The sequence below is a fragment of the Rhinolophus hipposideros genome (assembly GCF_964194185.1).
Source record: "Rhinolophus hipposideros genome assembly, chromosome: 13".
NCBI classification, from domain to species: Eukaryota; Metazoa; Chordata; class Mammalia; order Chiroptera; family Rhinolophidae; genus Rhinolophus; species Rhinolophus hipposideros.
This window is the reverse complement of record NC_138059.1, coordinates 30,949,213-30,973,083: the sequence shown is the minus strand read 5'-3', so window position 1 is coordinate 30,973,083 and position 23,871 is coordinate 30,949,213. Positions and strand designations below refer to the sequence as shown.

At 40.6% G+C, this 23,871-nt stretch overlaps 1 protein-coding gene across 7 annotated transcripts in view; it reads right to left on the bottom strand.

The window, feature by feature from the left end:
* YWHAZ (tyrosine 3-monooxygenase/tryptophan 5-monooxygenase activation protein zeta) overlaps positions 1-4,573 on the bottom strand; it is a 34,132-nt gene extending 29,559 nt beyond the window's left edge. Inside the window, exons 1-3 of one of the 7 annotated variants that reach the window (XM_081070850.1) lie at positions 4,416-4,563; positions 3,543-3,727; positions 347-651 (exon numbers count right to left, since the gene is read on the bottom strand). In XM_081070850.1, coding sequence (XP_080926976.1) covers positions 347-640 — 294 coding nt within the window. In that variant the 5' untranslated portion in view covers positions 641-651; positions 3,543-3,727; positions 4,416-4,563. Of the gene's footprint in view, positions 1-346; positions 652-1,648; positions 2,449-3,542; positions 4,145-4,415 lie in introns of those variants that run through there. The other 6 variants (XM_081070847.1, XM_081070849.1, XM_081070853.1 and 3 more) reach the window with 6 other exon arrangements.
* Positions 4,574-23,871: the final 19,298 nt, after the last annotated feature.

The window sequence follows — 23,871 nt, the reverse complement described above, 5'->3', positions numbered from 1 at the left end:
ATTCACATATGCACGTTTTTAAAAAATGAGCTCTAGAAATACTACAAATATTCCAACCATAATTGAAATAGTAATACTATTAATCTTTTCAAGTAATACAAAAAACACTCCCAGAGTCTATTTTTAGTCTATTTAGACTAACTGAAATTATTGCATTTATTTTATACAAACTTAACTACAATTGTTTGAACATTTTTTAGCAATGACACCCTGAAGACTTCAAAATTTAGAACACTCAATTTTTAAAAGGGAAAGAAAAACCAAGGAAACAATTGAGTAACATAACTGATACTCATTATAGGAACTCTATGTCATAATGAAGATAGACTGAATGTTTGATTCTCACCAGTACATCATTGCAGATATCTCTTAGCTCAGTCTCAATTTTCTCTCTGTATTCTCGAGCCATCTGCTGTTTTTTCTCAGCGCCTTCCGTCTTTTGCTCAATACTTGAGACGACCCTCCAAGATGACCTACGGGCCCCTACAACATTTTTATAAGCAACTGAGAGAAGATTCCTCTCCTCATTGGATAATTCAGCTCCTTGCTCAGTTACAGACTTCATGCAGGCTGCCATGTCATCATATCGCTCAGCCTGCTCGGCCAGTTTGGCCTTCTGAACCAGCTCGTTTTTATCCATGACTGGATGTTCTGCAGGGAAAAAAAAGGAGGGGGGAGCATTTAGATATGTTTTCCATCAAAACAGACTCAAAATTATATACTGTTTGTAAAAAAGCTATATTAACACCTCAAACCTAATTGCCCATGGAAGATTTTCCAATGAGGAATTTAATGCAGCCTCACAAAAGGATGATCAGAAAAGGGGGAAAAAATGGCATACTCAGTATTCAGAGGGTAAATTTAAAGCGATTAACATCAGTTTAGCAAAATTAAAATTGCATTACCTTATCTTTGTTCAGAAAATCCCAATTTCACATAACGTCAAAGAAAGTGTGGTCAAGAAGCCACCTTAAAAACCAACCCTTATCTTATTTGGCCAAAATTTCAACTCCAGTTTCCAATATCACTAAATAATAAAATATTGAACAGCTTTTCTTTAATGAAAACACTACTTAGGAAGAACATTACAATTCTTTTCATACTTCCCGAATCATGATTCTTGTCAGTTTAATGTGTAATTTGTCTTTTTTACTTCCTTAATACCTAACCTTTTAAGGAGTTTTTTAGTTGGTATTAGCCCCCAACCCTAAATGCATCGATCTCTGCAACATTTGCCAGCTGACAGCATAATGACAATTTTCTGGGAGAAATGACCAAATTGCTTGTTTTAAGATATTTTGAATATAAAACCACCACCAAAGATCAGTATCTAACTGAACTGACCCTAAGGCCTCATTTATCTGTACACCTTGTTATATGCACACATGCTTGAAAAATATGCCCATGAGTCCTTCAACTTCAACTCTTTTTTTAAATTAAATTTACTGGGGTGACATTAGTTTGTAAAATTATATAGGTTTCAAGTGTAGAGTCCTGGAACTTCAACTCTTACTGTGAGCACTAAAATGTATATTCGAGTGTGGCCAGTGTTTCTAATGTCATTATTCCAGTTTAAATGTAGAATTACTTCATTCTGTTTCTAGTAGTCAAACTTAATTGAATATATTATCATTCAAGCTGCCCTTACCATGACTTTCAGCTTTATTCTTTCTCTCGTTTTAAAGCTGCCTAGATTTTTCAATTTATTCCTGTTATACTGTTCCTGAAAGATATCTTTTTGAAAGGTGCTAAAACAGCAAAGAAAGATACTAAAAACATACAATAATCCCACAGAAGAAACGATTTTAAAGGGAAACGTACAGCCTGAAGTGCCCAACTAGACGGTGAAAGGAAGAGCCACTGTTACTCACTATGGGAATTGACTCCCCAATATCACATCTATTTCCTTCCCAGGAAAACCACACACACACACACACACACACACACACACACACAATTCTAACAGGTCCCCGGTATTCAAACTAGTAATCAGCTAGCTTAGATGTGAGGTGTAGTATTTCAATTCAAAAACTAAAATTTGTAATTACAAATTTTAAACCCCCCACCCGCCCGTTCTCGAAATTACTAATTTTTCCCCTAAGAACTCTAAACGCTCTCAGGTTAAAGCTGCTTCTAACGAGAAATTACCTAAAAGCGGTACAAAGGTTTCTCTCCCCAAACCCTCGGGTACGACAAGCGGAGTCGGTTTTTCATAGAATAAATAACCAGTGTTCCAAGGCGTCGCCTCGACGTTGCGGAGAAGGCTCGCCGCACCCACTTAACCCCTAACCGACTAAGACGTCGGGTCGGGCGCGCCGCACACCCTCCGGCCGAGGCTTCGGAGCGCACACCCTGCGGTCCGCGCGGTTAACCCCTCCCGGCTCCGCCCAAGCGCGGGCCTCCGCACCAGTCCCCGACTCTCCCTCTTTGTCATGGCGGATCTGTGTCAAGGAGCCCAACCTACCGCCGAGGAATAATTCCCCCCTCCAGAGCAGGAGGGAGGAGCAGCGCGCCCCCTCCCGAGCCCCGGGGAGCCGAGGCACTGCCCGCCCCGGGGGCAGCGACGACGGCGCTGCCCACAGAAGCAGAACCACGGTCGGCGGGGACGCGGACACACCCCGCTCTCCCCGCGGCGTCCCGGCCGCCACCGGACCCCGCCGGTCCTCATTTAGTCCACCCCGGCCCGACAGCTGCGGCGGGGGGAGGGGACGAGGGCCACACCCCGGCGAGCCGAGCCACCGCCGGCCGGGAGGCTCGGGCTTCCCCGCGTCGCCGAGCGCAGGGACCGTCGGCCTCTAGCCCGCGGACGGGCGAGCGGGGCGCCGGCCACCGGCTTGCCCCTGCCCTCTCTACCCCCACCTGGGCGCGGTCGGAGCCCTCTTTCACCACAGGGAGAGGCCCACCCATCCCCCACCACGCCCCGCGGGACCCAGGAAACTGGTCTCAGGCGAGCCCCACCCGGAGCCGGCGCCCCCGCGCGAAGCGTGGCCTCTGCCCGGTCCGCCTGGCGGGAGCCTCGCCGGCCCCGGAGCGCGCGGGGGGAGGGCCGGCCGCCGGCGCCGCGGGCGGGGGAGGGGCGGCCTCACCTGCGCCACCGCAGTGCCCCAGCCGCGAGTCCCCGTCTCGCGCGGAAGCGAGGCGCGGGGCGGGGGGGGGGGCTTCGGGACGGGGTCACGACGGGGACGGGTCGCGGCCAGGGGTGCCTCGGCCACCGCAGGGAGCCGGCGACCGGGCGGTCCCCTGGGATCTCGCTCGTGGGCGCCCCTTCCACCCCCGGGGACGGAGAGCGGCAACGGGAGTTTCTCCCGGCCGAGGCGTCGATCCGGAAGCAAGTAGCCCGCGGCAGCCGCGAGCAGCCCGAGTCCAGCGGAAGAGAAGCCGCCGCCCGTCTTTGCCTGAAGAGACTCCGCCTCAGCCCAGCGCCGCTACCGCGGGGCGAAAAGGGCTGAAAGGATGTGGAGCGGGGACATCCCCCGCGCTTTCGGAAGACTGGTCTGGGACAGGAAGGAGTGGGGCGAGGCGGCGGCGGCCGAACGCCTTACCTGTGTCCGGAGTGGGTGGCGGCGGACCGACCGGGGCTCAGCAGTCTCTGGGCGGCGGCGGCGAGGCTGAGACTCTGTCCCTGAATCGCTGCTCACAGGCTACAGCCGCTCCGCAGACACGGGGTTTCCTCCAATCACCAGCCCCGGCAGCAGGGGCACCAGACGCACGATGACGTCAAACGCTGCTATAGCAACCGTTGATTGGTGCCCACAGCTCTGGGGGCCCAGCGCAACCGCCGCTCCCTAACGCGCGCGTCCTGCCCGCCCGCGCTAGAGGGCGAACGGGGGAGCGCGCGTTCTCTCCCGCTGCTAACCCTCTTCCCCAGTCTGCTTAGCTTCCAACTTCTCTACTTTAGCCTCGAGGGCGCCTGGGCAGGAATCACCTTTATTTTCCTCCCCACCACTACCCCCCTACTTCGCCTTCCTCTCTGACTCCCTGCCACCTCCGCCAGCTCACTCTTCTAAACGTGCGAGAATGAAGATTCTCCCCACCCCCACCTTAGCTTTTCGTGAGGTCTTTCTGCGCCTGCGCCAGTCATTCCCGAAGGGGCTCCGGTTCAGCAACATCCGGGACCTTTCACATTCCTCCCCACCCCCTCCCTGCGGCCCGACCCGCCCCGCCCTCCGTGCTACGCGGTGGTAACTGCCCACTAGGCGGTCCGGGGGCGGGATTACGAGAGTGGCTCCGCGGTTTCGGCTTTATAATCGCGATTTGAGGCTGGGGGGCAGGAGGTGATGGGAGGACTGGACGCCGTCAGACAGTAAGGGAGGGGTGATGAGGCGCGCTGTCCCCGGTCCGCCGCTCCCCCTCCACCCCCTGGCCGGCCCGACCTGGGCGAGAAGGGCCTCTCCCTTCCGCCGCTGCGGCTTTACCTGCTGCCGGCTCCGGGAACGTGGCCTTATACCTTTTAAGGCTCAGAATAGGGAGTGTGGCGTCCGGCCCCAGAGTATGGGCTGAGCGACGGGAAGGTTTTCCAATCCGGAGCTCTGGATCGGTGTGCAATGACAGCTGCGAGGGGACAATGGATGGGCGCGGAGCGGGGGTGTGGTGGGCTGGGCGGGCTGAGCTAGACCGAGGTGAGGCTCTGAGGGAGACGCCCCGCGTTCAGAGAGCCTGTAACTCCCAAGAGTGAAAGACCGCCTTACATTGGGGTGATCATGAAGGCCTTAGGCACTGACTCGTTCCTCGGAGGTTAGATTTTAATACCCAAATAAAGCTTTCGCTTGAAGACTTCATGCTGCAGTGATTTAAAACATGAGGATCCTTGTTTTTCTCCCCAGGTAAGGTTTGAAGCACGTGGCAGATCCCAGGGCCTGGGATGACCCAGCCGGCAGTGCGAGTGGGCCGCTGGCAGGGCGAGGGCGTATCGGAGCCAGGAAGAGAGAAAAGGACGGAAGGAGCGGGTGCCGGTGCCGCACAAACCTGCCAGCCTTCAACTGGAGGGCCTCCACCCAGTCAACTTCAGGAAGTTAACAGAGATACGTTCACAACGTGAAATGGCTCTTCCCCTTCTCCCTCTAATTGTGATACAGCCTAAGAAAAGATTAGTGCTCAGATGACCTACAAAACCAGTTGCAAAAGTCATCGAGAGTATATAGTTAGCAGTGAGAAACTCAACTCTTCTACTACTCTTGTGGAAATTCCATCTTGGTCTCATTGATTTTTTTCCAGTATATCTTTATTGAGCACCTACTACTAGGGACCTGCTTTAGGCACAACTCACAAGGGAGCCTCACAAAAGATTTCAGCCTCAAGTTCTGCAAAGGTTTGAATTTGTCAGTAGCAGGCAAAATGAGTCCTCAATCTTTGAACACCTTGTTCTGTTTGATGGATACAATGTCTGTGCCACAAAACTGTTCTACAAATAACATTTTTGCCTGAAGTTCCAGTTAGCATTTAGATAATAAAGTACAAACCAGGAAGGATGTTTCCAGTGACCAGTTAAATTTCAGTGGTTTTTATTTTCCCCCAAGTTTCCACATCAGCACAGATTCATAGTAAGCTGAACTGACGAACAAGTTGATTGGAGTTTAATTTCTGAGATAGTAAAGTCAACTTTCTTTGACTCCCAAGTAATTTCTTTTTGGGAGTGACTCACTTAAAATGACTAATATTTTTAAAGCTCTCTCTCTTTTTTTTTTAAGTCTTCGGTTTTGTAGTAGGCACCAGAAATTTGATAGAAGATATTAAGTTAAAACTTTCTTAAAATGGGAATTGATGTCTCTTTAATATCTCAAATATATGTATAGATAGAATATATACTTTTTATTTTAGAGGACATTAAGGAATTTCTCTTCATAAGCAGTGGATTTACTTTAGGAAACAGCTAAATTAGGCTTTTGCTTCATGCTTTAAATAGCAAGACATTGTTTAGTGAAACTATAGGAGCTGTTAGGTTTTATATACTCAAATCAACATGTTTATGGATTAATGGTGTAATGAATGAGGTTGCCGGGAAACAAAAATAGAGAATGTCATGAAAGCCCCATAAAGTGATAAGTGTTTTGAGGAATAGGAATAATATGTGACAAGGATAAAGGCAAAACAAAGAATAAGTAGAACCTATGAAGTTGAACTCTGGGAAAATTACAAGACTTTCACTAGTAGCCTGACCTGTTTTATTCACCACTCATCTCTGGTGCCTCAGACAAGTTGCTTAACCTTCTGTGCCTTGATTTTCACATCAATAAAATACTGGTAATAGGGGATGCCCCGTGGCTCAGGCAGTTGGAGCTCCGTGCTCCTAACGCCAAAGGCTGCCGGTTTGATTCCCACATGGGCCAGTGGGCTCTCAACTACAAGGGTGCTGTTTGACTTCTCGACTCCTGCAAGGGATGGTGGGCTGCGCCCCCTGCAACTAACAACAGCAACTGGACCTGGAGCTGAACTGCGCCCTCCACGACTACGATTGAAACGACAGCAACTTGCCTTGGAAAAAATCCTGGAAGTACATACTGTTCCCCAATAAAGTCCTGTTTCCCTTCCCCAGTAAAAATCTTTTTAAAAATAAATAAAATAAAATACTGGTAATAAAACATTAAGTGTTGTTGAGGATTAAGTGAAGTAATATACATATATTTATTATATCTATATATTAACATATACAATGCTTAATACCATTCTTTGCACAACGTAGCTCAGCTATTATTCATTTGTAAGTGGATATATTGGATGTCTCTACTTTCCAAGGGGTTGTGAAGACAAAATGAAACTATATTTAAAATGTCTTTTAGAAGTGTGAGGTATAAAGAGGTTCACTCTGGAAATGCAAATTTGTGTTAGTCTGAGACGTAAGCAGTGAGACAGTGCATATCACTCCATTCCTGTAGTGGGATCTGCAACGATCACTCAGATCAATGCTATACATTAAAATAGGAAAAAGTTCAGGTAAATTGGCATAAGTCCATCATTCCAATTAGGAAAACATCACAAAGGATGGACTGTATTGATAATGTGGCAGTTAATATGATATTTTGACTTTAACCACAATTCAGGTTATAATCTCACTTCAACATTATGATTTACTTGAAGAAATACAGCATAATGCCTTGGGCTTTTAGAGTCAAAATGGGGTACAAATCTTTGTCATTCTGAGCAATTTAGGTTACTAAATTGGACATACTGTACTAACACCCAACTCCATCAGATTATTGCAAGGATTAACTGAGAAAGTGAGGAGAGGGCTACACATAATACTCTAGATCATGATGACCTGTTGTTGGAATTACTTGGAGTTAGTGGCAGAGGCAGGCTAGTTATTCATCGAAACTGTTTTTTATCAGAGCCACAGCTGGACTCCATTGCCCAGTCTCCCTTGCAATCAGGTGTGGTCGTCTGACTGAGTGCTAACTACTGGGATATGAATAAAGTGATGTGCTCCACTTGTGGCCTGGGTCCATGAAAACCTCCTTGTTTGAACCTTTATGTGGTCCCTGAATGGACCTCTTCTGCCAGCTAAATGGAGAGCATTCCAAAGCTTTACAGGAGGATGGGAGATTAAATGAAAGGAGCCTGGGCCCCTGAAAGCCTGTGAAAGCCTGCCTCAATCATTTTAGACTTTACTGAGGGATAACTTCCATTTTTAAGCCACTAAGATTTAGGGTTTATCTGCTATGACACCTAGCACTATAAGGTCCTTAGATGTCACTGGCAAGTCCAATGCATGGGAAAGATGTTTTTAAAAAAAGAAAATGGAAAAGAAAAATGGGGAGGGGTGGTAAGAAATGAAGTGAGAGAAGAACAGGGAACCTGATCTTCTGATAAAAGTCAGTTTAAGTATCTCAACTAATCTGTTGACTTCTAGAATGGAAAGTAGCTTTGTCCTCACTTAATTTAAATTTACTATTTTACTTGATCCCATCTTCATTTCCTTCGTCTACTACTTTAGCATTGTTTGCTAAAAAGAAAAATTCTTTTCGGTCCATACTTTTTAACTCTATCCCCACATTCCAGACTCTAGTCTATGTTCTATGATACTTTGGTCACAGACTGCGTTTTTTGCATGCTGATTAAAACTGTAAACCAACAAGGAAGCCAAACTGACTAAATTCTCATTTCATACATTCATCAAGCTCTTAATGAGGGCCCACTGGTCAGCTTATGCTGCTTGTTAGGATAAAAATTCATAGATCATGGTCCCTCCCCGGAGGATCCCAGTCTAGGGACAAAGACAAACACCAAATGCAATTACAGTGCAGCACAGTGGAGTAAGAGCTAATAAAGGTGAGCAAATTGTGTTTTGCAAAATCTGAGCTATGAGCACTAACTGTCCTAGGAGAAGTGGGGAAGTTTCCCTGAAAAAACTCATTTCATCCTGTAAATTACTGATTTGATTATCAACGAGTCAACTTTGCTTCCTTGCCTCTGATGGCATTTATTCCACAATGAAATTTTTAGTTTCTTTACATTCTTAACTTACAGGTCATGGTTTGATAGATACAACATATCCACGAATCCTATTAAGGACACAAACACACATTTTCTAAAGTTTTCTTTTCCTATAGTAAACCATCTTCAGATATATGCTCTTCCTTGGAGTCTTCAGATAGTGTTGTTTCCTTGTACTATAGAATTTTTGGTAGCTCTTATGTTGTGGTGATTATTTTCCTACTACTCGTCAATGAGAGAACTTCCTTCCAAACTCAGAGTTGGCCAACTGACAGATGAAATTTCCTCTGTTTCGCTGTCATCTGAAAACTGACAGGTCTAAAGTTGTGGGAGCATGCAAGTACACGCTCCCTTGCCCAAATTCTGAAGCCCAGCAGATGTTTACATTTATCACCTGTTGAGCAGCCGCCATGACAAGATCTTCCCCTGACTCATTGTCCAGTTGTCTACAATGAAATGAATTTATGTTGTCAAGAATCAGAGGCTATCTGTGGTTCTTTAATCAGTTGTGATAAATGGGAAAACTACAAACTTCAATACTGTGGGTTGTCAGCATGCTTCTGCCTGCTACTTTATCTTATTCCAGGAGGCTATCCATCATGTTTTGTAATGAGCCACACAAACCTCCCTGGCCCCCTGTACTCCTGTTGTGCTTTCTCCTGGGATTTGTAAATCGGATTGAATTACAGTTGGAAGGCTCAACTTCTTCCTACCAACTTTGTATCAAAGTATTCATGGTAAAGCTACTTGGTTTAGCATCCTCTGCATTTCAATTAGTGAAAATTCCTCTTGCAAATGGTTGACTCTTAGTTTTCAAAAACTCGTCCACCATATTTGAATGGGAAGATAGGGAAGGTTACAGCAAAAATCTTAGCTTGGCATCATTTGAACACCTTAACCCTTAAGTTCCCAGTCAATTATATCTATTATGTATTATATTATTATATTATATGCAGAGGGTGCCCCCAAAAATGTATGCACATTTTAAGAAAGGAAAAAAACTATTAAAATTGTAGTACTCAATATATACCAATAACAAAAGATGAATAGAAGTCACATTTCACTTCTGCAATTACAAGAGGTGCTCAAAGAGATTACCATCAGCATCTAGACATTTCTGATTATGGCAAACTACTGCTTGAGCAACAATGACTAAAGTGTCCACTTGTAAACATTTTTTTGACATCCGCAGTGTGTGTATGTATATATATATACATGTATATATATGTGTGTATATTTTTAGAGTAGTTTGAGGTTCACAGCAAAATTGAGAGGAAGATACAGAGATTTCCATATACCTCCTGCTCCCACTCATGTATGGCCTCCCCTATTTTCAACATTTACTACCAGAGTGGTATATATATTAAAGCTGATAAAATTGATTTGTTAAAGTTGAGTGGTATATTTTGTTAAAAATACATTCACAAATCATTATCACCCAAAGTCCAAAATTTACATTGTGGTTCACTGTCGGTGTTGTACATTCTATGGGTTTGGACAAATGTATAATGACATTTTTGACCATTAAAGAATATCATACAGAATAGTTTTATTGCCCTAAAAATCCTCTGCTTCACTATTCATCTCTCCTCATTAACCTGTGACAACCACTGATCTTTTTACTGTCTCCGTAATTTAGCCTTTTCCAGAAAGCCATATAGTTGAAATCATTCAGTATGTAACCTTTTCACATTGACTTCTTTCACCTAGCAATATGCATTTAAGGTTCCTCCACTTTTTTTTTAATGGTTTTCCTCCATGGTGTTTCATTTCTTTTTAGTGTTGAATAACATGTCATTGTCTAGATGTGTCACAGTTTATTTATCCATTTACCTACTGAAAGACGTCTTGGCTGCTTCCGGATTTTGGAAATTATGAATAAAGCTGCTATAAACATCCACATGCAAGTTTTTGTAGATATATAAGTTTTCAATTCCTTTGGGTAAATACCAAGGAGTGCCATTGCTGGATCGTATGGTAAGGGTATGTTTAGTTTTGTCAGAAACCACCATACTGTCTTCCACAGTGACTGTACCATTTTATATTCCCACCAGCAATGTATGAGAGTTCCTATTGCTCCACACCCTCATCAGCATTTGGTATTGTCAGTGTTCTGGATTTTGACAATTCTAATAGGTGTGTAGTGGTATCTCATTGTTTAAATTTGCATTTCCCTGATGACATATGATGTGGAGTATCTTTTCATGTGCTTATTTGCTATTTGTATATCTTCTTTGATGAAGAATCTATTAAGGTCATTGTCCTACTTTTTAATTCGCTTCTTTTCTCATTGTTGAGTTTGAAGAGTTCTTCATATATTTTTGGATAACAGTCTTTTGTAAGATATGTCTTTTGCAAATATTGTCTCCCAGTCTGTGGCTTGTCTTCTCATTCTCTTGATCAATTTTATTTTTTAATCGATATTTTTACATTTTGTAAGCAAAACTAAAGACTTTAATTTGGTGTTAAGCATTCGGATAACTTTTGGAAAAGTGAAAATCATAAACAGAAACCTCATTTAAAATGGAGTCGGGAGGCTAGAAAAGAGAAATTTCATGCACATGTTACTTAACACACACTACTGACTCCAATAGGAAGAGATATAGCTTGCATCTCTCAACGGAAGTAATACTACTACCTCTGCAGGAGGAAGAAAGAAATTCTTCCTTACCCAATACCAGTTCAGCCAATGGGAGACTTCCATAACTCAGCCAATGAAAACTTAATATACTTGAAACTTTCAGTTTCCGCCAATGGACTCTTCATTTACAACATCTCCTCCTAAGTCCATAGAGAACGTGTTTTGGTTTTTTTCTTTAGGTTTGCGCTTGGTTCACCATTAGACCACATGTTCTGAACTGCAATTCTTTGTTGTTCCCAAGTAACCTATTTTGTTTGAGAAATATCTGGCTGTCTATTTGTTGAAATGGCACAGAAATATCAAATATATGGTGATTGAAGGAGAACTGACTCTGGGTGGTGAACACACAATGAGATTTATAGATGATGTAACACAGAATTGTACACCTGAAATCTATGTAATTTCACTAACAATTGTCACCCCAATAAATAAAAAAAAAAAGAAAAGAAAAGAAATAGCACATAAATGAAGGTGCTGGTTTATAATACCAGAAATTTTGTCTGAATTCAGGAATCATTTCATATAAGAGATAATCATATATACAAAGAAAAATGAGAAAAGAGCAGGTAATACCATGTCTATTCATCCTATGGAGTTTGATGACACGTGACAATGGCTTAAAGAAAGTAAAGGCAGCTGGGAACTCACAGTTTCAAAAGTACATCATTTACAATTCAAAAGTGATCAGCACAGTAGTGGAGAGGAAAGGTCAGAAGAATGTGTCCTTTTCAGGCCTGCGTTTCAGTCCTGAGTACCTAAGAATAAGCTAAAGGAACATTTGGAATTCATTAAAGGTTTAAAATACACTAAGAATGCATATATATCAGAAGACATGAAAAAAAAAAATTCCCCCTCTAGCAAAACAGGCATCTGGAAAAGGAATCAAGGGCAATGTGAATTTCTGGCAGTTTTCCTGGGATCTGATATAAAAAGTTTCCTGGACCTAAGAACAGAATTTCTGTATTCTAGTTTTTCTGGTCCTACCTCAGGGGCAATTGACCTAAACTTGAAATTACTTTTAGGAGTTTAGGCTAAGCACTTTCTTAGCCATGAAATCCTCAGGAATCCCTGAAATACTTCAATATTTCAGCAACCTGATAGGAAATTTAAACCAAACCCACGCCATAGGACGAGATGGTTATTCTGGGTAAGTCAGATGTGTGTTTTTGACATGATTAACATTCATACAGTTAATGCCTCACTTCTTTGTTAAACATTGATTTTTCAGTCAGGCTAATATAGTCAGCAGGCTTCAAGCTTGGACAATTAAAAAATAAATAAATAAAAACTGTAGGGACATTTTCAATTGGTAAGTGACCCATAGAAGGAAAGGACACATATATTGAACTGTTTCTCTAAACCACAGTTTGTCAAAAGATCTTTCTAAGCAATTTATAAGATGAGGTCACCTTCCTTTTCGTGACTTTCCTATCACTCCAGTGCAGCTAGCAATAACTTACGCATGCAAGCAGCATAAATAAGTTAAAATATATCTGTTACGCAGCATCTGTAGATATGAGAGCACAGGGATTATAAATAGTACGAAGGTCAATCTTTAGAAAGAACAATTAGCCCTGAATTACGGTCAAAGAAGGCTTGATTGTTTTATTAGAGTATGTTGAGAGTCAGAGGTCACAGGGAAGTGGATGTTGTACTTGACCTAGAATGAAGAGAATACTAAACTAAACGCAGGGAAATGTCTGCTGCATAGAGACGTAGAATGGAGGGCACATTCTATGACGAGGCTTTGGTTATGATAACCTACTGTTCTACTGTTCTCCTGTTCTACTGTTTTCAAGGGCCTTTCTAGAAGAGAAAATAAATAATGTCAGAACCAGAGGATTCAGGGATGTCAGTGCAACATTGAACATCACCGTGAATTGTTTTAATTGTCTTTAGGAAAACAGGACACTATCAATGGGTCTGGGTACTGGAAAGATCACATTTATTCTTTCATTCATTCCTGACTAGTCTATTGACCAGCTGTTTATATACAAAAGGTAACAAGTGTGGAGAGTGGAAAGATGGAAACAAAAAAGACACTTCTGGACCACAATAGAATCAAATTCTGGGGGGAAAGAAAAATGTATTAGCCACATATTTGTAGGTAATTGGTAAGGATTGGTTGATGGAAGAATAATAAATAAATAAATGGATTTTTTAAAAAGAAGAGAATGCCATTTTGGAGATTATTAATACTGCTATATATGAATAATAACATGCATAAATGAAATTCACTGATAAACACATTCTCAGTACTTATTTAAGGTCAGAAATACTAGGAAATATTTTTTTATTAAGAAAAACTAAGTATATTTTCTTCATGTTCAGATCTCTGCAAAAGACTAATATAGATTTGGTGAATGATGAAATGAGATAGGGAGTGAAAGAAGAGAAAAAAGACCTGGATAACCCAATTATGTATAAATACTGAAAATAAATGGGACATTGTCATTTTTGAAATATTGCCTTGGTTCAAGGGACAGATTCAAGACAGATTTTTAAAGGAGCTATTAAAATTCAAATATCACCTTCAAATCTATTTATGAAAAAATCCAAATAGACAAAGGATTATATACTGTACATAAAAACAAAGCCTAATATTTTTTAAAAGCTAAAATTTAATCCTTTCTTACTTATTTAATTTTTACAGAACTTTTTTTTAAAAACCAGGTATACTTAAAAAAACTGCAGATCAATAATAAAGTTTTTTTTATTGCTACTAAAAATGAAAGCTTTTTTTCCTAACGTATCTTTATTCTAATAATTTAGCAGCTAGCAGTTTCGTCAAAAAGAAGGCATTTATGTTTATTGAATGAATGATAAATCAGTTAGTGAGTATAGTATATTTTAGATTTTTATAGAAAATTCGTATTTCTTGTTGACACTTTTCAAGAAGATAGAGGCTTGCGAAACTTTGAAGAAGAAAATGTAAAGGTTGCCTTTGGAAGAGTCTGCAAATTTTCTCCAACAAAACTTTCCCTTTCTTCTTAGTAATATTAATAGAATTTCCAGTAGTCTGCTGGTACCTGATACCTGGAATAAAGACCACATTTTTCACTCCTCACCCAGTAAGGTGGGCCTTGTAAACAAGTGATGGCCAAGACATCTAAAACATTTGTCCATAAAGGGAAAGGATGCCCACTGCTTTGTCCCTTTTCTTTCCTGCTGGCCAGATAGGACTGTGGATATAGTGAGGGCATAGACAGCCAACCTGGAATGAGGTGGAATACCAAGGAAAGTGGAGCTGTGAAGCGGTAGGAGCCTAGGGCTCTCACAGCTTCTGGGAACTGCAGGCCCAGGTCTGAACTGCATTGTTGTTGTTAACGAGTACAACTTTAAGTAATTAAGCCTGTGCTAATTTCGGATTTTTGTCATTTGCACTCAAATCTAACCCTAACCAACAGTGGTATAAGTAACGTTAAAATTGTTACCTATTTTATATACTTATCATGGATTCCAGGACGCTAGGTTGAGGTTCTTTTTTTTTTCTTATAGATGTCCAATTGCTCTAGCACCATTTTTTGGAAAGACTATCCTTCCTCCATTGAATTGTTTTTGCACTTTTGCCAAAAATCAGTTGGGCATATTTGTGTGGGTTTATTTAGTCCATTCTTCTTTATGACTGAAGAGTATTCCATTGTATGAACATATCACAATGTCTTTTTCCATTTACCCGTTGTTGGATGTTTGGATGGTTTTTGCTTTTGGCTGTTATGAATAAAGTTGCTATGAATACTCACATATCAGTTTTTGTGTGGCCATATGCTTTTGTTTCTTTTGGATAAATATCTAGGAATGGGATTGAGAGATTATATGTATATGTTTAATTTTATAAGAAACTGCCAACTGTTTTTTTAGCTATATTACTTTGCATTCCCACAAGCAATATATGAGAGTTCCAGTTGTTCTCTATCCTTGTCAACAGTTAATATTATCAGTCTCTTTGATATAGCCACTCTAGTGGGTGTTTCTTCTATCTCATTACGGTTTAAAATGTATTTCCCTAATGACTAATGATGTTGAACATTTTTTCATGTGCTTATTTGCCATTTGTATATCTTCCTATCTTTTCCTAATTTTCAACTTTTTTTTGTCTTATTAGTTGTGTGTTTAAAACACACCAAATATGTATTCTGAGGGAGCTTATCTTCAAAAAAATCCTGAAGTGGTTCTTCCCAGTTTCAAAGGATCTTGGGTCTTTAAGAAGAAAAGTCGTGCTCGCTTCAGCAACACATGTACTAAAATTGGAAGAAAACAAAAGTTATTTCTCATTAAAAAAAAACAACCAGTAAGAACCACTTTCTAATTTATTTGATGCATATATTTGGATTTACCTGTACAGTACTAAGTTGTTTATAGAAGGATATGCAAGAGGATAACTAAAAAAAACTATAGTGCTTATTGCTTATCCTTTGGTCAATTAAAGTGAATATGATATTTTAGTGGTTATATTGCTAGCGGAATGTGAAGGACTTAAATTCTTCAAGACAGCGTGTTATCACTTTAGGGAATAACTCTTCTTAGTAATTTTCTGACCCCTCCTAAAAGTCATTCCTTCCTCTAACTTTAAAAAGTCTCTCTGTGTTGCAAAATATACATCTGTGGCATGCCTCTTCTAGGAATGGCATTATGTCCAAATCCAGAAATGTAGTGACATTAGGAGGGATGGAGGGCAGTGGAATATTCCATCTTCCTTTTCGCTTCAATCCAGTAAATTGATGACCAGTAGTAGATTTGAGACCAGGGTCTCCCAGGCATTCAAGACCTATGATGCCAACCCAAGGGTACAAATTTATGACATTGTGAAAGGTGTTAAAATACTGAAATGGAGGGCAGTTCTTTTACTTTCACCTGTAAATCAACTATTAATGCAAATTTCACTAAAATAAAGAAGAATTCTGTAAGCATCAAGCTGTTCATCAGTGAAATGCGCTGCCTCAAAAAAAATAAGCTTCCTGTCATTGGAAATATTACAACAAAAGTGACATCTGACAGAAATGATATGGTAGTCAGCAATTGGTTACATTGTTTAAAATATATTATATTTATTTACAGATTAATTTGATTGCATCACAATTCTTACAGGCTGTACTGCACAGAGTAGAGATTGGATTAAAGAGTGAGTCACTTGCAACCTCTCTGACCTTCTGATCCTGTTTTTTCGTCCATAGAACAGAGATTGTGATACCAGATATAGTGTGAAAATTAGTGATATGTAAATAAAGTGTTTGCCACTACGGTTGGCTCGTAGTAAAGATTCAACAAACAATAACAATTATTCTCCTATTTCAGTCTTCCTAATTTACAATTTAAATTAACCACTTAAAAATTAGAAGTGATCATTGTGGTAAGGTTTTTATTTTAAGGTTACATTTTGTTGTAAATCATTTTCATTAATTGGACACTTACTATATGCCAACCTGTGTGCTAAGTGCTTTACATATGAATTCTCACAAAACTCATATAAATACAGGTAGGTTTCTTCATGCTTATTTTGCAGGAAACAGAGACACTCAAAGGTGAAGGAACTCGCTCAAAATTCTTCAGTTTGTAAGAAGAATTACAAATTCTTCTTACAGAGCTTGAATTCAAACCAAAGCCAGATTCTGTCACTAATATTTTAACCACTATAGTCTCTTGTCTCCCATCTTCATTTTTATTTGCATTCTAAGCTTTACCTTATCTAAAAGCTTAGATAAGTTTTAAATCTACCCTCAGCTGCATCTGCAGGTATCATTGCAGATATTATTCATCTAAATTATTGGAATTGTAACACATACAAACTTGAACAATATGCAATCTGTTTAGCATATCTAGGTTGTCTTACCTGTAGAGTCTGAGATCTAGAAGCTGACTTGTTCCTATTGGTTGTTCCATTCAATTAAAAAGTATTTAAAAATTCCCATGGATTAGTGTAGAGAATGAATATTGGTATTTGTTAATATAGCTCTGATTTTTACTGAACATATTGAAAAGAAATGAACAAGTTTGAATAGTATCCTTGTAATCTTTTATTTCTTATTTTTCACCTTTGAACTCTTTGAAATTTTCATTTTCTAACTACAATTTTGATTACTGTTTCAAAAATTAAAACTCCTCATGATACCACCTCTTCATGGTTCCACTTTTCCATTTTAATCTGGCTTCTACCTGGGTAAAAGCTCAAGGAAGTAGATAATTCTTACTCCTGTGATCTAAACATCAAAGAATTCTAAAGCTGTAGAAGAGAGGCTCCCCACCTCCGCTTCCGTGTGTGTGTGTGTGTGTGTGTGTGTGTGTGTGTGTGTGTGTAGCTCAGTCCTAATTTTTAAGTATGCTTTTAGGACTTCACATTGGGAGAGTACTTGGTATTGAATGGATAATATTGTGAACAGTTTTACTTACACAGAACAACTAAATAAGGTCTGTTTGAGACGGGGCTGCTAATTAGATTGTGAACTCTTATAGACAAAGACAGTTGTTTTCTTTGTATCACCTGCAGCAAGTAAAGAATGTTGTGATCTCATTAGAATCGTAGAACTTGGACTTTAGAATTCATCTGGCCCAACTGCTCATTCAATGAATCCAGCTTTTGAATAGTTTCAGTGACAGGAGTTTTCTAACTCAGGCAGCAGCTAATTCTGTTGTTGAATATTTCCAATTGTTAAAAGAGAGAGAGAGAGAGAATAAAAGAAAGAACAGAAGAAAGAAAAGAAAAAAGAAAGAAATTCCAATATTGAACCAAAACCTGGTGATTTGTACCTATTTCTCTTTTTTTTTTCTTTTTTTCTTTTTTCACATGATGGCTGACTATTCAAGTTTTGAGCACATCATTCGTGTGTTCCTTTATACCTCTCCTGTCTAGATAGAAAGTCAATGGTATTTCTCACTGTTCCCAGAGGGAAAATAGCAGAATCACTGGGATGAGTGCAGGATCTGAGAGAGTTTTTCAAACCGCATAACTGTCTGGCACTGGAATCTGACATACCCTCAGCATTAAGGGAAGAGACTCAGTGTTGCAAGTTAGGTTCTCCAGAAAGTAGTTGCTGAGGAAGAGTTGGAAGTATAAAAGGTTTATTGGGAGGTAAGGGCTATAAAGGAAAAGGGAGGAAGCAGAATTGGGCAGGCATAGCAGTCAGAAGTCATCAGACTTGACAAAGTCTGCCAGCCCCATGAGCTCTATCACAGAGAGTGCCTGTTGGAGGAGTCTTGCCTTGAGGGGAAATGGCTAGGCCTTTGCACTGCCATTTGTTCAGCCATTGGCTGGGGTTCCCCCAAGAAGAGTGTGACTTTGACACGTAAAAAACTGAGCAGATCCTAAAGGAGCTGATAGGTGGAGGCTGTTGGGCAGACTCCCTGCAGTTGGGCAGAGTCATTTTTTGAAGAGGGCTCTCTGAGCAACACATATCTGCCCAGCGAGGGGAGGGATGGAATAATCTGACAGACATTTTAGAGAAGTCTTGACAACTCTTGGTAATTGGTCAGATATACGAAAGAGAGGTTAAAGAAAACCCTCATAACTAAGATGGCACAGCCATCAATAGACATAATTTGATTGAGATATAATTTCTTCCTTCCAAATCCACTGCTATCTTTTACTGAAAGTAGCCTATTTTCTGCATAAGTTGCCATCGCTTGTTTCCTCTGCGTTGAGTGACCAACCATGCTCTTTAGCTGCAAATGATAGGACCAGCCAGGGGATTGATCCACAGCCCAAGGCAGCCATACACCTGCTGTCTGTGGCTTTATGTGACGCTGTCCCATTTTGAATTGGGACAAACCAACTGAATACACTCAATTTGGAAGACTCAAACATTCAATATTTAGGAGAGGTTATAGCATATGCTTAGACTGTGCCCTAAAGGACACCGAGCTACTGTTCTCTCCTGCTGCACTGCGCTGTCCAGAGAGCACTGGGACCTAGAAGCCTCATTGTTGCCTGGAGAGGCAACAACTCCTTTGCTACCCAATATCCTTGCAGTAAATCCAGCCATTACAGTTGATCTAGGAATGTCAATTTCTTAAAGAGTCTGTCCTTTGAATTTCAAAATGACAATGCTGATGGTTGGTTATTTCTTCTTTGTAAAAGTGGGTGAAAAGATAAGGGTTGACCCTGAACCTCTACTAACTGTCTTTAGTTCTTAGTTTGGGCAACTTTGGTAAACACTGAACATACCCAGCTTGCCTTCTCCATGGTTATTTTTCCCACAGCGCAAGCTGTCATATCTCTTAATTTTGAATGTCGGGCTGGTCTGACTGCTGCACTTTTATGACATTCCAAAAAGCTATCAGGCTATCCAAAGTTGCTTAAAGTGATTATTTTCTGCATATTTTTCTACATTATTTTGCTCCTTTGCATTGAGGTCCAGAAAGATGGAGTAACTTGTACAGTGAGCTTCTACTTTTGCTTTGCCACAAAGCAGTTCTGCTATCTGTTCTTTCATTCATGTCTTTCTTTCTTTATCCATTTTCCACCCTCTCTGCCATTGCAAATTCAGTGAGTGGGCAGATGGATTTTAGGACCTGTGTGATTCTGCCCTGCCCTTTGTACTTTATTTATTTATTTATTTGTTTATTTACTTATTTATTTATCTATTTATTTATTTTTAAGGATGCCACACCTCACAGTGGCCCATGCAGGGATAGAACTGGCAACCTTAGTGTCATTAGCACCAGGCTCTAACCAACTGAACAACCTGCAACCTCGCCTTCGTACTTTTAATCAAGTCATTCAAGAAGCCAGATGTGATGCTTGTGTGCAGCTTGGATGGGACAAGGATAGATTAGAATTGAATAAGGGATTACCATTCTGCACCCAATTCTGATGTGTGGATTTTTTTCTCCCCACACTACCAAACAATGCTCTTGATACCAGCTGGCTATGCTACAATTGAACTCAATTCTGACAATATACACCCAGAGATAGCATCAGATTCCACAGGTTAAGGGCTCAGTCCTGCAAGACTGCCTCCTCTCCCCTCCAACCAACATACACTTCTGACTCCAGTTGCAAGCCAGGTTGTCACCTGTGATTCTGACTACAGATCAAGAAACATTTTATTTACTAAATCACCAGTTTATTATAAAAGTATATAACTCAGGAACAGCTAGAGGAAAGAGATGCAGAGCGCAAGGAATGAGAAAAAGGTGCAGAGCTTCCATGCCCTCTCCAGATGTGCCACTCTCCTCAAATCTTCATGTGTTCACCAACACGGAAGCTCTCCAAATCCCAGCGTTTTGGGTTTTTATGGAGGCTTCATTACATACGCATGATTGCTTAAATCATTGGCCATTAGCCATTGATTCAACTTCCAACCCCTCTCCACTCCCCGGAGGTGAGGGGGATGGGATTAAAAGCTCCACCTCTCAAATTATAAGGTTGGTTATCCCTACAATCAGCCCCTTAGGTGCTTTCTAAAAGTCATCTCATTGACATAACAAAAGTCACCGTGGTCACTCTCATCACTTAGGAAATTCCAACCGTTTTAGGAGATCTGCCAGAAACCCATGAAGACCAAATATGTAATGTTTCCCCGAAAATAAGACCTAGCCAGACAATCAGCTCTAATGTGTCTTTTGGAGCAAAAATTAATATAAGACCCGGTATTATATTATATTGTATTGTATTATATTATATTATATTATATTATATTATATTATATTATATTATGACCCGGTCTTATACTATAGTAAAATAAGACCAGGTCTTATTTTCGGGGAAACACGGTATTTCTTATTATAAATCACAGTATCTGAGGTATAAAAAGAATATCTGAAAGACTCATTTTTTACAATAAAAATATTCACTACAGTAGCAATCAAGTTAAGTAAATATAATATGCTTGAAATAATTGTTCTTCATAACTGTAGATGGCACATCGTAATGAAAGCTTTTTTTTTTTTTTGCTCATATATGGCTGAAAATACTTGAAAAAACTGAAGAAACACTGAAGCATAATTTAAAAGAGGCCAAGAGGCACTTAAAATGAGGAATGAGGATCCAAAACAATCTGTCATTTTCTCTTGTGCAAACAATAACAACGACATAAGACAGTTGTACACTAAAGGTAAATGAGACATGGGGGAAAAAAATCTTTTGAGTATGACATACATATGAAGTAATGTTGAGATGGTGGAACAGGTATTATTTGCCCCCTTGAATAAAAGGAGGGAACTGACCATGTTTTTCTTTTACTTTTTGTTTTAATCAGCTATTATTTCCCCACTATTCAAAACTCAAAAGGTGAAAAACAAATTGCAGTGAAAAGTCCCCTTCCCATCCTGTCCCAGACACTTGACCCCTCCTTGCCCACCACCCACCACCCAGCACTTCCATTCATTTGCTCATTCAACAAATATTTATTGACCACCCACCTAGTTCAGGGCACCACTGACAGGTACAAGGATACAGCACAGAATAATACAAAATCCCTGCCCTCTATAACTGACATTTTCTTGATGCAGAGGCAGACAACAAGGAAAAATGGAATGCACAGTATATCTGATGGTGATAAGTGCTATTCAGTATAAGGAATGCCAGATTGAGGAGGGTGTTATTTTTAGAGGTTGATTTTGGAAGGCTTTTCTGATGAGATATTTAAGCAGATACCTGAAAAAAGTAAGCAAGCAAGGCACACAGCTCTCTTGAAAATGCTTAAGGGCTAGAGGGAACAGGAAATGCAAAAATGTATTCTAGGAAAACTCATTTCTTGGACTGATTTACTGTGGTTTAACTGCTGTTCCTCTTGGAAAGGGAGACTCGTGGGAGAAATCATCTTCTCAATATTGTATTTAAATCCAGAGGTTGGGCTTGAGTTAGTAATGGTGTTGTGTGTGGTTTTATTATTTTTTCACATCTAGCAGGAATATGTATTAATTGGGCCATTTACTTATAAGAAAGGATAGTTTCATGTTTATGTGTACTTGGTTTACTAAGTATTTTTTTTTAAATAAGTTATGCGTTGATTGGATTTTTGTAAATCAGGTATTTTATAAACATCAAATTTTTGTACCAGCTCTAAACTCAACCACTATTGTATTTCTAACTGTTCTTCAGTGATTATTTTAGAGCAGCTTTAGGTTCTTAAGTGGGGTCATTTTGCTCCCCAGGGCACATTTGGCAATGTCCGGAGGCATTTTAAGTTGTGACAATAGATTGGAGGGGGGAGTTGCTACTGGCATCTAGTGGATAGCGACTAGGGATTCTGCTAAACATCTTACAGCAATGAACAGGACTACCCCCAAAGCAAAAAATTATCTATCTCCAAATAACAATAGTGCCGAAGTTGAGAAACCCTGCTCTAGATCTTCAGCTAAAAGTGACAGGAGAGAGGAGAGACCTGTGGCACATATATACTGATCAGGTTAAGGCAGATAGTATGAGGCCATGTTTTATGTTGCTCTTAATCTAATTCTCTCACTCATTTATTCAACAAATATTTACTGAGTGCTGGTCCTTGTCAAATAGTGCTGTGTACAAATTGCATCAAAACAGCAGCTTACAACCACAACAAATGTGAATGTTTTCACAGTTTCTGTGGCTCAGGAATTTGGAAGGGTTTAGCTGAGTGTCTCTGGCTCAAGATTTCTCTTGAGGTTGCAGTCCAGATGTCAGCCAAGATGTGGTCATCAGAAGGCTTGCCTGGGCCTGGAGGTGCTGTTTCCAAGGTGCCTCTCACATGGCTGGTGGGTTGATGCAGGCTGTTGGCCAAAGCCCTCAGTTTCTTGCCACATGGACCTTTCCAGGGGCTGCTTGAATGTCCTCACAACATGGCTTCCCACACAGCAGGTAATCTGAGAGAGAGCAAGGCAGAAGCCACATGTTTGTATTCCCCTAATCTTGAACATCACACAAGGTCACTGCAATATTTATTGGTTTTACAGGTCAGTTCTATTCAGTGTGTGAGGGGATGGCAGACCAGAAGGTGGAAACCACTGAAGGTCATCTTGGGAGCGGGCTACCACAAGGCACTGCTGTGTCCTGCACCAGGCTCTGGGTATGGGTGATATTGTAGCGAACTTCATGACAGATAACACCCAGCCTTCACGGAGCTTTCACTACTAGTGAGAGGAGATAGACAATAACTAAAGTGATGAATGAACAGGGTAAATGCCAGAACGGAACTAAAACAGGCTGATGCAATAATGTGTGACCAGCTGGGAAGGCAGAGGGGCTCATTAGGTGCGGTGGTGAGGGAAGGCCTCACTGGGGCGGGGAGGGGCCCTCCTTTGGGCTGGGATCTGAATGACGAGAAGGAACTGGCCATGGGAATGCAGTGTTTCAAGCAGAGGGATCAATAAGGACAAACTATTATTAATAGTAACTGGTGGAAATTTGATTTGTACATGAGGACTAAGAATTCAGAGTAACAAAAAAAAGTTTTGTTTCATAACTAAAAGTCAGGCCTTATCCATTTAATGAAAGAAGTAGTATAGAGTAGTGATGTGAGTATGAAATGGGACAAACACTTTGAAAACTTGTCAGCAGTATCCACTAAAAACTCAATGTGTGTCTCCTTCATGACCCATGAATTCCACTGCCAATACCCAAGAGAATGAGAGCAAAAGTCCAATCAAAGACATGTAGATGAATGTTCAAAACATCTTTATTCATAATAGTCCCAAATTGGAAACAACACAAATGCCAATAACTAAGAAAAGATAAATTGTGATATATTCACACAATGGAATACTATATAGTAATAAAAAAAGAACTGACTACTGTTACATGCACCAACTTACAGAAATCTCATCGGCATAATGCTGAGTGAAGGAAGACAGACTCCAACGTACCTACTATGTGATTCAATTTACAGGAA